The 14,314-nt window shown below is 40.3% G+C and overlaps 1 protein-coding gene across 2 annotated transcripts; it reads right to left on the minus strand.

Annotated features, from left to right (window-relative positions):
* Positions 1-9,215: 9,215 nt before the first annotated feature.
* On the minus strand, positions 9,216-11,605 carry LOC122025692 (protein SOSEKI 3-like). 2 transcript variants are annotated; one of them, XM_042584537.1, is made up of 6 exons: positions 11,249-11,605; positions 11,088-11,157; positions 10,908-11,023; positions 10,019-10,808; positions 9,529-9,810; positions 9,216-9,446 (listed from the first exon to the last, which is right to left on the minus strand). In XM_042584537.1, the coding sequence occupies exons 1-6, from the start codon at positions 11,520-11,522 to the stop codon at positions 9,374-9,376; spliced, it is 1,605 nt and encodes a 534-aa protein (XP_042440471.1). In that variant the 5' UTR covers positions 11,523-11,605; the 3' UTR covers positions 9,216-9,373. The 2 variants fall into 2 exon arrangements, with proteins under 2 accessions (XP_042440471.1, XP_042440470.1); XM_042584536.1 differs by having other exon boundaries at positions 9,529-9,813; positions 11,249-11,603.
* Between the last annotated feature and the right edge of the window lie 2,709 nt (positions 11,606-14,314).

Here is a 14,314-nt window from a genome sequence, read left to right on the forward strand (position 1 = left end):
GGTCTCCCGATAAAATTAAGCATCCCGTGTTCGCCCCGAACACACAACTTAATTTTATCAATGATAATTCATTCCACTAGAGAACTATCATTGAACTACCGCACCAATCCCAAATTACATTTTTGGGCTCCTTCTTATTATGAGTGTGTTAGTCTCCCTGTGTTTAAGATGTCGAATGCCCACTAATTAAGTGAGTTACTGACAACTCATTTAATTAATATCTTAATTCAAGAGTAGTACCACTCAACCTTATCATCATGTCGGACTAAGTCCACCTGCAGGGTTTAACATGACAATCCTTGTGAGCTCCTCTTGGGGACATTATCAACCTAGTATCTCTAGGACACAGTTTCCTTCTATAATCAACAACACACACTATAAGTAATATCATTTCCCAACTTATCGGGCTTATTGATTCATCAAACTAAATCTCACCCATTGATAAATTAAAGAAATAAATATCAAATATATGTGCTTGTTATTATATTAGGATTAAGAGCACACACTTCCATAATAACTGAGGTCTTTGTTCCTTTATAAAGTCAGTATAAAAGAAACGACCTCTAATGGTCCTACTCAATACACTCTGAGTGTACTAGTGTAATTATATAGTCAAGATAAACTAATACCTAATTACACTACGACCTTCTAATGGTTTGTTCCTTTGCATTTTAGTCGTGAGCTACTGTTTATAATTTATAAGGTACTGATAACATCATCTTCTGTATGTGACACCACATACTATGTTATCTACAATATAAATTAAATGAACAACTACAAATAAATGTAGACAATTTGACCAAATGTGATTCTTTATCCATAATGAATGTTTACAAAGCTTAGGCTTTCGGTATACACTCCAACATAAGCATGTATAAGGAAAAGACAGTAAATCAAGTATCAATTAGGTTTATCTAATAATAATGGTCTTTCTATTTGCTCCTCTTGGATCATTGCCTCAATAAAGTTTATCAAGATAGTGGATTTGATCCTTGGGGATCCAATATTGATCAAGTCTAACTTGATTAGTCAGGTTGGACTTGAGGACTCATGCTTGAACTAGGTTCTTAGTTGATCGATTCACTAAAGATAAGTAAGATTTGAATTGATGTCCAGCCTTATACCCAAGTCTGGTTCGATTGTATACGACCCTTTATTTTTCAAGAATCATATCAAGGTTCTTGGAACCCAATGTAAACCATTCCAACATATCCTTAAGTCTTTTAACTTGAGTGTTTAAATTGGAATTTTCTTCCTTAAGTTGTTGGACTTGGGTTGAATTTTCACTTTGAACTGGTTCAGTTAAAGGACTTGGGTTAGTCTCCTCCTTGAAGGATTCATTCTCCTTTTGGAGTGACTTGACCCGGAGATTGGATTTGGCCAACTTTCTTAATAAGTATGAATTTAACTTTTGTAATTTATCTACTTGCAGAGAACTTACATTACTGTTTGGCCATTCGAAAACGGATATGGATCCATGACTTATTTTGGACTCGATTTCTGATTCATCTCTGATTTTGGACTCGGACTCGGTTTCGGCAATGTATGCTTGTACTAGTAGAGCAATGAAGCTTGCTTGCTCATGTTCTTCTTCGGAGTCTCCCGAGGATTCGGACCATGTTACTTTCAAGGCCTTCTTCTCTGCTTCTGGTTTGGACATTCCGATTTGTAGTGTCCTTTCTTGTTGCAGCCATAGCAGGTAACTTTAGACTCGGCCTTCGTGTTCAATTGAGTCATCTTCTTCTTCTTGTACAGTTTTCATACCAGTTTCACGAGCTTGGCGATGATTTCATCATCATCTTCTGAGTCTGATTAGTTTTTGGACTCGGGTTCAGTTTAACGCCTATTCCTAGACTCGTTTGTCTTGCTTGTACCTACAATTAAGGCAATATTTTTCTTAACCAGACGTGCATTAGTCTGTTTATGAAGTTCAAATTCTAAAAATAGCTCATCTAGTCTAATTAAAGAATGATGCTTAGATACCTTATAAGCATCTACCATTTATGCCCACAAGGTATTTCTTGGAAAAACGTTATGAGTATACTTGATGACGCCGCGATTTTCTACTTTTTGTCAGATTACGTGGAGTCTGTTAAGTAGGTCTTGGATCTGAGCATGGAGTTGACTTGCCGACTCACCATCCTATATTTTAATATTATATAACTTATTCAAGATTAGGTCCCGTTTGCTTACCTTAGTATCGGAGGTGCCCTCGTGCAACTTGATTAGCTTTTCCCATAATTTCTTGGCACTGTTGAAGGGGTTAACCCTGTTCAACTCCTCTTTGGTTAAGCCACATTGAAGGGTCTGGGTTGCTTTTGCATCAGCTTCGATCTTCTTTATTACGCTTTGGTCCCAATTTTCATAAGATATTGGTTTTCTAGTATCATCGAGTGGAAGTGTGAAGCCGATTTGGATGATTATCCACATCTCGACTTGTGTTTTGAGGTGATACTCCATTCGGCTCTTCCAGTAGCCAAAATCTTTGCTAGAGAAGAGTGGTGGGTGTGCGGTGCTATAACCTTCTTGGTGGGCCATTTGAAAAGTAAATCTTGCACATAATAAAATATAGAAACTTGTCCTAAGACTTAGTCTTGGATTAGTAGTGCAGTATATAGATTTTATAAAAAAACTTAAGAACTCGAGTGGTGTTACACCAACTTCGAGAGAAAAAAATCGATTGCGAGAAATAATGACCGGAAGGGGCAATTATACTGATTCCGATCGACTCCGAACAATTTAAAAACTAACCCATAAAAAAATTATTTGAATGGTGGTTTTACCGATTTAAAGCGGCCCCGCTCTGATACTAATTGTAGGATCGAAAGAGTCAGAGGGGAATGAATAGTGCTTGTGGCTTTTCCACGTTCGTTTTTCGGAAAACAAAGTACACATAGCAGAATAGTAAGAAAGAAAAGCAAGCAATCGAAAACTAAGCTAACACCAGTGGTTTTACTTGGTTCGGAGCTTTTAACGACTTCTACTCTACGACGTACACTCAATGAGTGTTTACTTTGGGCAATTCACTATCAATTCGTAGAATTATAGAAACAAGTACAAGGATAAAATTGAGTGCTATAAATGAAAGTTATACCGACGACTTAGAGAATTGGAGTTTCGAACTTTCAGTCGTCGGAGCAGAGTTACGACTTCATAGACTTGTCTTTTGAGCAGCGTGTAGGAGCAGAAGATGTTTCAATTGATGATCTCGAAGCTGTTGGTCGAACCCCTTTTTATAGCCAAGTTGAACCTGATTTAGATCCACTGATCTCGGGATCACTGTTTGACTCGATGTTGATTGGTCGACTGATCCACCTGATCGGTCAACTGATCCTACCTGAATTGACCCAACTTCTTGTCCAAATGCTGCTGCTTTGGATGAGCCTTCATTCGGTCGATCGATCGCATTGTTCAATCGACCGATAGCACTATTTGGTCTATTGATTTGTTGATGATCCCCGACTTATCTGGTCTGATCAACCCGATCCAATCAGTCCACTGCTTATCCCCTGTTCGGTCAACTGAACCCGACGTTCGGTCGACCGATCCCTTGGTCAAGGCTGGCCATGAGCTGATTTGATCATTGGGGTTTGGTTGACTGATCCCAACATTCGGTTGACCGATCAAGGTAAAATCCTAATCTGTAAAATGTTAGCCTTTCTGCAAAATATAGTTAGAATAATATGCAAACAGTATATAAAAGATGATTTTGACAATCTCCAGACTGCCCGATCCTAACTTTTAGTTTCAATAAAACTTTAGGTCGGACCATCACCTACTGTTCCCTTTTCGAGGGGTGCATCCTCACCTACTCCTCTCAGGAGAAATTACCTTTTGTCAGACCGGTCCTCCAAACCGCTTGGACTTTTGCTTAGCGTCTAAGACTTCAGGACTCCATGCTAAACGTCCGATCCACGGCTCGTCTAGTCTTTCACCTAATGTCCGCGATCCCCAAGATTTTCACCTAGATTCCTCGACTCTAGGATTTCGCCCAAAGTCCTCGACCCGCTAAGACTTTGTCAGTCTCCTAGACCAAGACTTTGTTGCCTAACTACAACTAGGATTTTCTTTTGCCTAAGATTACTTAGAACTTTCCTTTACACTTAGTCACACTTGTTAGATCACAAGACAGATTAACTTTGAACCCTTTTACCATTATCAAAACATAGGTTTGATCATCTGGTGCTCCCTGCACCGACACAAAACTCCTCCTCTCACCAATATGATCAACGCGACCAACATCATTGGCTTGATTACCCTAATTAATATAATTGGGTCATTTAAAGCCAACCAATGGTCCATCTAATTTGACCAATCCAATCAACCAACTCATATTCTCAATTTGGTTATCCTAATTGACCAACTTCTTAATTTAGTTGCTCAGCTCATTTAGCTTCACTTGTCCACTTGGCCTATTTAACACAATAAGCCTAATTAGTATGCTCTACTTGACCATTAAACTCATTGAACTCATTTAACCATATTGACTTGTCTAGCGTATTTGATTCCTTTAACCAAATTAGCTCATCTAGCTTATTAACTAATTTGTTTACTCCAACAATAGGCCTATGCTATACTTGACCATTAAACTCATTCAACCTAACAACTTGTAAGTTAGAATTTTCCAAGTAGAATTGATTTGCTACAAATCCTTGGATTTGTCGCTGATTTACTGATGAATCCAAGGATTCTTCACAAATCATTAAAAACTAATTTAAAAATTTTTAAAAAGAATTAGCAAACATTTGCGTGATTATTTTAGTAAAATTTTATAATGTTGCGATGAATTTAGAATTGATTGACTCATCCAAGTAACCCACTTCACCTTGCTAAATTATTGAATCCATTTGACCTTATTTGATTTGTTTTCTCCAATAATAGGCCTACTTAGTATGCTCTACTTGATCATTAAACTCATTCAACCTAATAACTTTTTGATGATGAATCTATGGATTCGTCTCAAACCATTAAAAAATAATTAAAATAAAAAAAAGAATTAACAGATGTTTGTGTGATTATTTTAGTAAAATTTTAGAATGGTGCAATGAATTTAGAATTTATTGACTCATCTAAGTCACCCACCTCACCTTGCATGACCTTATTGGCTTGTCTAGCATACTTGATTCCTTTAACTAAATTAGCTCATCTAACTTATTAACTAATTTGTTTGCTCTAACAATAGGCATATTTAGTATGCTCTACTTGTCCATTAAACTCATTTAACCTAACAACTTTTAAATTAGAATTTTGAGATGAACCCAAGTAGAATTGATTTGTGACGAATCCTTGGATTCGTTGTTGATTTGGCAATAAATCCAAGGATTCATCGCAAACCATTAAAAAATAATTAAAATAAATAGCATACATTTGTGTGATTATTTTAGTAAAATTTTAGAATGTTGCGACGAATTTAAAATTGATTGACTCAATCAAGTCATCCACCTCACCTTACAAAATCATTGAATCCATTTGACCTTATTGGTTTGTCTAGGGTACTTGATTTCTTTAATAAAATTAGCTCATCTAGCTTATTAACTAATTTGTTTGCTCCAACAATAAGCCTACTTAGTATGTTCTATTTGACCATTAAACTCATTCAACCCAACAACTTTTAAGTTAGAATTTTGAGATGAACCCAAGTGTAACCAATTTGTGATGAATCCAAGGATTTGTTGCAAAATTGGACGAATCCATGGATTCATCACTGATTTGGTGAATCTAAGGATTCATCTCAAACCTAAAAACTCATTTAAAAAAATTTAAAAGAATTAGCAAATGTTTGAGTGATTATTTTAGTAAAATTTTAGAATGTTGCTATGAATTTAGAATTGATTGACTCATTCAAGTCACCCACCTCACCTTGCTAAATCATTGAACTCATTTGACGTTATTGGTTTGTCTAGCGTATATGATTTATTTAACCAAATTAGTTCATCTAGTTTATTAACTAATTTGCTTGTTCCAATAATAGGCATACTTAGTATGCTCTACTTGACCATTAAACTCATTCAACCTAACAACTTTTAAGCTAAACTTTTGAGATAAATCCAAGTAGAACCGATTACGAATCCAAGGGTTCATCGCAAAATTGGTGACCAATCCAAGGATTCGTCACGTATTTAAACAATTAATTAAAATTTTAAAAAATAACAAACATTTTATAGCAAAATTTTAGAACTTTGCGATGAATTTTAGATTCGTCTCAAACTTTGCAACGAACTTAGAATTCGTCGCAAAATTTTGTAACGAATTTCATTTTCATTGTAAAATTTTACAATAATTTATAATTTCATTGTAAATTTTGCAACAAATATATAAGTCATTGCAAACCTTTGTGACGAAATTGAAATTCCTTGCAAAAGTTGTGATGAAACTTATATTCATCGTAAATATGTGATGGATATTTTTTTTCGTTGCTAATTAGAAACTAATGTTGCGATGAAAGTATTTTTGTTACTAATCTGTGATGAAAATATTTTGTTACGAATGTTATTGCTGGTTTGTTATGATTTTTATTTTTGTCACCAATTTTATTGTGCATTGGCAACAAAAATATTTTGTCACTAAATCATTATTTTTTTTTGGAATAAATTGCTTTTACTCCTTTTCTCTAAGTTTTAAATAGCACTAGTGATGCGGATGTGCCTGGGAAGGGGGGGCTCGTGGGGTTTTGGCCGTCGCCAATAGGAAGTCAGCTTCTTCCCCCTCCCACGCTCCTCGTCGGCGCCGACGCCGGCCGTCGGTCGTCACCTCTTCTCTTTTCTCCCTCTCCTCTCGTCGGCAGAGGCAACCATGGCCTAGGACGTCGCGGAGGCCCGTTCTTCCGCCGCCAGGGAAGGTTGCGCTCTCCCTCTCCTCTCCTCTCGCCAGCAGAAACCTTCGGCCGCAGCGGCATTCCCCCTCCTCTCATCTGTTGGTCGGGCAGGTTCCTGTTGTACGCCCTCGCGTTCTCCATAGTCGCCTCGACCTCGTCGGCGTCACCCTTCGACAACCACCCCGTCTCCGACACCTGCACGTCCACCCCACCGCATCCCATTCACGTCGCAGCCCCCTGGCCAGTTGCCTCCACGTGTGGCAGCCACCTCCCCGCGCTACAGCCGCCTCCAGCGACCGCCGCCACCTCCATCGACTGTTGTCACCGCCGCCTCAGCCTCCTGCGAGTCACCACCGCCGCCTGCAGCAGCGAGTGCTGCCTCCAGCAGCGAGTGCCGCCTCCAGCAGCCGATGCCGCCTCCACCAGCCGATGCCACTCGTATTGTTTGTCTACTCCGGCCTTCGAGTCGAGATAGGGTTTCGGACATCGAGCCGATGTGTTTCGCTATTCACACCATTATTATGCTTGTGAATTACTGGTATCATCCGGCCTGCGTGCCGTGTGCCGACCTGTAAGCCGCTATCATATCCGGCCTACGTGCCGTCTCTTTGGATCCCTGTTGCATCGGATCCCATGTCGCCGCACTCAGATCCGGCTCCCCAGCTGACTCACATCCATCTACCCGTCAGGGCCGCGACGACTCAATCAACACCGTGATCAGCTCACCGATCCATCTGAGGGCGCCCCCCGAGGCCAGGGTACGTCATCGTACTCATCCTATATTTATTTCATTGTTCTGTTATTATTCGACTGCTTATATATTCGTGGGACCTGCCCCGAGCATCGGGGTACTAGAGATCGGGGCATCCCGGTCGCTAGCTGCAGGTAGCGTTGACCGGAGGTCTTCCGATGACTTGGTCAACATAGAAGACAGCTCACCATCCGGATCATGGAGATGCGGTCAATATTCCAGACACGTCACACCGACAAGATCAACTAGTATAAAGGAACTATTATATAGTTAAAAGAAATTATTTACTTTCTTACTTTTCTTTTTCGAGAGAAAAAAAAATATTGATTAATTATTAAATAATTAACTAATAACTATAGATGCTTATAGTCTAGGTGGACAGGGCATTTAGCTCTCATCCAATAGACCTAGGTTTCACTCCTGACAACACTATTTTTTTTAAATTAATCTTTATTAATTAAAAAACACCATCTATATTTAAAAAAATCATCTATATTTAAAAAAAAATCTATTGAACAGTAATTTCGTTTGAACCAACGGCTTCAATCGAAAGGTGGAGCCGCACAATCTTAGTTCGACCTAAGCCAAACTCAACAAAAGATTCGGCCTGACATGCGAGCGAATGGGAAATGTGGCACACATGTCGTATGCAAGTGGACGTGCAAGATGTGGTATGGACACGATCCAAAGACATGGATTGAAGCTTGGGAAGTACGCAGAGTGCTCAATAATGAAGACTATCCCCACTCTTCTAGGACAATATAACAAGGAGCCCCTCAATGCGGGCACGGGTATGTGCATAATATGGTTTCTTCTCTTGTGTATTTCTTTATCTTCTTCTCCTTTTTCTCGAGGTCTGATCTGAATGTCAGAGGGATTTTGCCAAAGTCCATCCTTCCCTTCTAACTCTTTTCAGTGTCCTCAATTTTCTTAAAGCTTTTTTCTAGTTAAAAACCTTCGTCGAAGCTAAACGTATTGGACTAAACGTCTAGTAATGGAGTCTCCTTAAACCCTTGCGCTGTTTGACTTGCTTGGAGCCGGTCCTATAAGAGCCGATTCGACATAGGCCGATCCAAGTGAAGCTGAACTACATTGGATCCAATATATGCAATTTTATCCTGTATTACAAGAAGTTATTCTCTCAACTCAACTCGAATTCATGATCACAAAATTATATAATAATAATTTTATTGTTACGCCAAAATTCTCCTTCATTATATGAAAATAAATACAAAGTTTCAAAATAAGAACTATTGATTACTTTTTGTTTCTCTGTTCTTAGTTAATCTGTTATCGATTTTTGTTCATTTGTTTAGGCTATGAAGTGAATATTAAGTTATAAAGGGAGCACGCGGGTAGAAAATGAGTCATATAGAGAATGTAAAAGTAGATGCACGGCAGGATGGATAGAAAAAGAAATAAAAATATTAGAAAATGTTAGATGTTATCCACTAAGGAGAAAAAAAAGATGATAAGAATACATACTTAGGTGACTAATAATTATTTAATTAGACTATATGAAATTATAATAAATTTATAGAAGTTGAGGAAGAGAGATGAAGAAAATTTATTTAACAATAATAAAATTAAATTAAATTTATTTAAATATAAATAAAAATATAATATGAAATAGAACTCAACGCAGGATACTACCAAATAAAGGCAGCTGGGCAAGATTAGAAATTGAACTGCTTACAAACATAACCAGAACAAGACTGCGCCTACAGCAACTTGAGAAATCACATATCATGCGCGCTGACCTATCTATCAACCATTCTACAAAGATGCTTCACAGAGAGCAACTCTGCTTAAGAATCCGAATCCTCACTCGCATCGCATGGAGCTCTCGACTGAATGGTGACCCGAGCTCCCGATATAAGTCTGCCGAAGCGAAAAGGAACTGTTAACCATAATCCAAAGAATCCATCTCCTAAATGTGCAAGGGAGATATGCATAAGCTCACCTTTCCTCAATTTTGATCAACTTGTCAGTTTTGCCTTCCAAAGACTCCACACCAGTCGATGGTGCATTGCCTGAAGGTCCCATACTCTGGATCTCTTCATTTGACGACTCCCTGCAGTGTAGCTCAACAGAAGACTTCCTCGGGGCATCCGAAAAGGATAGCCTGATCGCTTCGTCTTTAGATTGTTTGTTTGGCACAGATTTCATTACTCGGGGAAGGCACTTGGGGCGCGATGCCTCTGTCAGATTTGCGATAACCTGCTTCGAATCTGGGGTCTTGCAGCTTCTAGGAACATCAAGGAGGCTATATCAAGTGACAACTTCACCCGGGGACGACTAAATTTCAACTGGTTTCTCTAAGTTTACGACAGTTAAGAGATGGGCTAAGGTATCTTCAACTGTTAACTAATTTAGCACCTACATTAACACTTTTATCTACTAGTCCAGTGAGCTTCATACTGTAAATTGCATGAGTTAACTAACTAACTTACCTGTCGGTTGCATTGTATGAAGAAGAGCGTTTGAGTGTGGGCGCCGCCATTTCCCCAACTATGCTCCTGTGCTTCTTTGTCTCGACCAAGCTCCCGCTGAAACACTCCTTGTCGTCGAATCGAAGCGCGATCAGCCTCCGATTGTTGTCGGGCAGGCAATCGAGCTCCCCGTGCATGTGCATCGTTGATCTTGAAAACATGGGAGAAGGCAGTTTGGCGTGGGAGAAGCTTGGCTTGTAGGTCGGCACTAGGCCAAAGCTTTGGTGATCCTTCACTGAGATCGCCCCGCATGTGATCAGTTGCATCAGCACGCTTGTTGGCCTCAGCTTTGGCCCTGTGTGGAAGAGAACCTCCTCCTCTTCGAGCACTCGGAAGCTGTTGATCCTGCCGGCGTCAGCTCTGATCAGAGACTCCAAAGTCTCCATCTTCCCGCTAGAGAATGAATCGTTCTCGTCTGCGCCGGCGTTTGAACCACCTTTGGACCGTAGGTCGCTGCTCTGTGGCTTTGCCGGATCGAATTCAGTGGAAGGCGGGCTGTCATCGGTCTGAGTCGAAGCATCAGAAGCTTCAACGGGCTTACACGATCGACGCTCTCTGAAACTCCGGCCATTCGCTGGTGAGGAAGGCTTTTGGCCATCGCCTTGAGGCCAAGGTGGTGACGCTGGCTTCTTCAGCCCTTCGATTACCGGCGAGGCTTCTTGACCTGCTGAAAAAATGGCGCCGTCTTGCTGCTGAGGGTTCAAGATCGGCAACCTGCAGTTGCCATTGCCTTGCTGAATCCGACCTGAAACTGAAAGCGCAACCACACAAGGCAGCATTTGGGGGTTAATTTCAGTCTCCTGATCAAGGAGGAGGAAGAAGAAGAAGAAAATTACTGATTTGGGAGCACCTGAAGAAGACTGATGCAGCAGCTCGGTGCCCTTGAGGACATATTCGTCGCCGTTCGCCGGGAGCACCAGATCGTCGTCGGCGAGATCTTGCCAGACGAATCCGTTCTTGTAGCTCCTGCAACCACAAATTTCTCAGCAGGTGGAGTTGCGCTGCTCAACGACGATCAGCAGAACTGTACCTCTTGCAGGACCACGAGTACATGGCGGGCATGCCCTTTCCTCTCAGCTCGTCTAGCCGATTGATCACATCTACGGAACCAAAAACCGTAATCTGAGAGACGGCAATTAATGCAGGCGATAATTAGGGAGGGATCGAGGATGGTTAATTAGCGCGAGTGACCTCTGAGGAAGAGTCCGTCGGGGGAGGAGAGGGGGACTTGGATGAAATGGGGGTGCTCGAGGCGGCGGTTCCGGCAGAGGTAGTAAACCACGGGAATCTTCCTCCCCACCGGCGAAGCCAGCTCCGACTGCCAAGCTCGAACTCTCTCCGGGGTGCCCTGGTCGCCGTGTCCCCTTCCTCCTCCTTCCATCTCCACTACAAGCTTCCCGGCGTTGCTCGAGAGACCGAGAGAGAGAGGAAGAACGGCGGCGGCGGCGGCAGCGGAGGAGGACATTAATCGAATTCAACGACGCTCCCCGGAGTGCTGGTACGGTGTCCCTCGATCGAGAGTTAAACAGGAAAATCCGTAACGGAATTAACCGAACGGCTAAGCCTGCGGCGTCTGCCGGTTAAATATTTTAGCCTGCTGTAAAAAATGTTGCCGAACAAGAGTGGCACGGGTTCTGTTGTTGGATGGTGACGGTGCCTCTCTGCTTGTCCTCCAGCTATGATAATATTAAAATAATTTTAATTAAATTAATAAGGTATATATAATAGTGTTTATTATATATATAATAATTTTAATTAGGTTCATGTTGTACTAATAATTGTTATGGTCAGTGTCGAAACAAAAATATTTTAAAATAAAGAATATTATAAGGACGATGATTGCTTTTGCGTGCCGTTGCGGGCGCCAATGATTACAGTGCCGTTGCTGGCCCTCGTCGGGCCCATTTAGCTGAAAAGGTTGCTGCCTTTAATAATTGATTTTAACTTTGTATCGTAAAAAGTATAAAACAATGACCTCATCCCATCCACCTCTCCTAGCCTCTAGTTATATATTTTTTAGTTAATATCATGTATTCAATTTATGTGTATTATTTTTTAAGAAGATCAATTTAGTTTTATAAAAAAAAATTATCGACTATTAAGATAAATTAAAAGTGTTCATGATAAGTATTCATAATAGACAGTCGATCAATCCAATATTTTTAAATCAACTATTCATTAAGAAAAAATTCATCTATTAATTGATTGAACCTAAAACTCGATCTTTAAATACTTAAAAAACTAAGAAGGTGTACTGTTATTGCACTATTACCCTAGGGGCAACATGCATATTAAACCATACGAAGATCTCCATCGAGAAGTTAAGGCTGAGCAACAGATAAGAAGTTGAGTTAGTCCAAGTGCAATGGTTGGTAAGTGATACTGGGTAACAAATTACGATTAAGAGTTAGGATAGCCAAAAAGCAGGGTTGTGTGGCCCTGCCTGTGTTGGGGAGTCTGACATGGGTGCATGCTAAAACATGTTTTATAAACATACACAGTGAAAATTTAAAAATAATAATAAAATAATTTATTACACCACATATGTCACACATATACAAGGATACATCTCATGTAGACATAATCACAATATAAAACTTTTACGAAAAATAAATTTACTCTAGATATATGGTATACCTAATAGATGATGCGGAGTGGAAAGAACATTAACCAAGTGACGGTCAGAAGCCTCGCCTCTATTCATATTCACGCTGAGCAATCGTCAAGACAACTTCACAAAGCCACAAGCTATGTCTCCGTCTTCGATACTAGTCGACGATCAGAAACAAAATGATCAGAGAGAAGGATCAAAGCTAGATTCATGTCTAGTGGCAGAAACAATTCGACAACATGAATCAAGCAAGAAGAACAACCCTTAGGGGTCGCTGTTCTGGCGGCACAGTGGGCCTATACTCACTGTTTGATAGCTAGAGAGAGTCCCTTGATCGATGGAGGGCTGGCCGAGGAGGGCGGACGACCAGCGACACTAGGGAGCGCTGACGAAAGGGTTGTTAGCGATGGGCAGCCTACAACTGTTGTCCATAGGTTTGGCGATGGTTGTTGGCATCCATGAGATGGTGGTGACCGACCAGGAGTGTTGGTGCAATCAGCTTTTAGGGTTTTGATGTTTGACAATGTACCTAAGTTTAATTAATTTGACAAAGGGTTGATCCAAATAGGACTTGATATTTGGAAAAGAAAAGTCTAGTCAGGACTAAATGACTAGCAAGAAAAGTCCTAACTTAGGCAAGGGTATGTCCTAGTGAGTGAAGCTAGGTAGTGAAAATCATAGGGGGAGGTAACCTCAGGTGGTGGAAGTCCTGGTGAGTAAAGTTAGACTCTGGAAATCCTACGTGGAGGTAACCTTAGGTAATGGTAAAGTCTTGGATGTAGTCTAAGTATGAAGCCTAGTAGGTCGGGTAGACTTATAGGAGTACTGCTTGATCCTAAGGGATTGACCCTTACATGGTAGACTTAAATGAAATACCTCCAAGTAAAAGACAAGCCTAGTAGGCCAGGTAGACTTATAGAAATAAGTTAGGTTACTCGTTTATGTTTTGTATGGTTGTTTTGTAGGAACCTGGAGCTGGAAGCAAAACAGAGAGAAGACAAACATAAATGGATGAATCTGACTTGACTCGGGTCGAACCAGACCCAAACTATTTCAATAGACTGAACCAGCGATTTGGTAGATCGACTGGGTTCGATCCAAATTACTGAGTTGTAAAATGTTGATATAGAAGATGATATGGTAAAAGATTTGATTCATCTTTATGATTTGAATGAGGATAAGGATAAACTGAATGATGTAGATAGAGATAAGGCTTGATTCATATATTGCTTTATCCAGATGTGACTTTATCCAGATATGCTTCATCTAGATATGACTTCATCTAGATAAAAGTTGATCCAGATAAATATCTGATCCAACTCTATAAAAGGAGATGAAAGCTCTATGTTCAAGACATATATTCTTTGACTACTCATACTCCATGCACTCAAATGGAAAGCTACGACATGAAGCTTTATGACCGGAGAAGCTCTAGGAAGGGTGTGCTACGCTTTGGACTTCTAGATTGGCTCAACAAAGTGTTTGTTTATATTTTTATTACAAGTTGTATTTATTTTATTAATCTTTTATACTTGTATTTGATAAACTGTAAGATGAGTTTCTCAGCCTCTGAAAAGCTTCTGGAAAGGAGACCACTAGTGGACTCATACTTGAGTGTGTAGGCCTTCGACGTGCTGACCTTTGTG

Source organism: Zingiber officinale, chromosome 9B (genome assembly GCF_018446385.1).
Source record: "Zingiber officinale cultivar Zhangliang chromosome 9B, Zo_v1.1, whole genome shotgun sequence".
Classification (NCBI taxonomy): domain Eukaryota; kingdom Viridiplantae; phylum Streptophyta; class Magnoliopsida; order Zingiberales; family Zingiberaceae; genus Zingiber; species Zingiber officinale.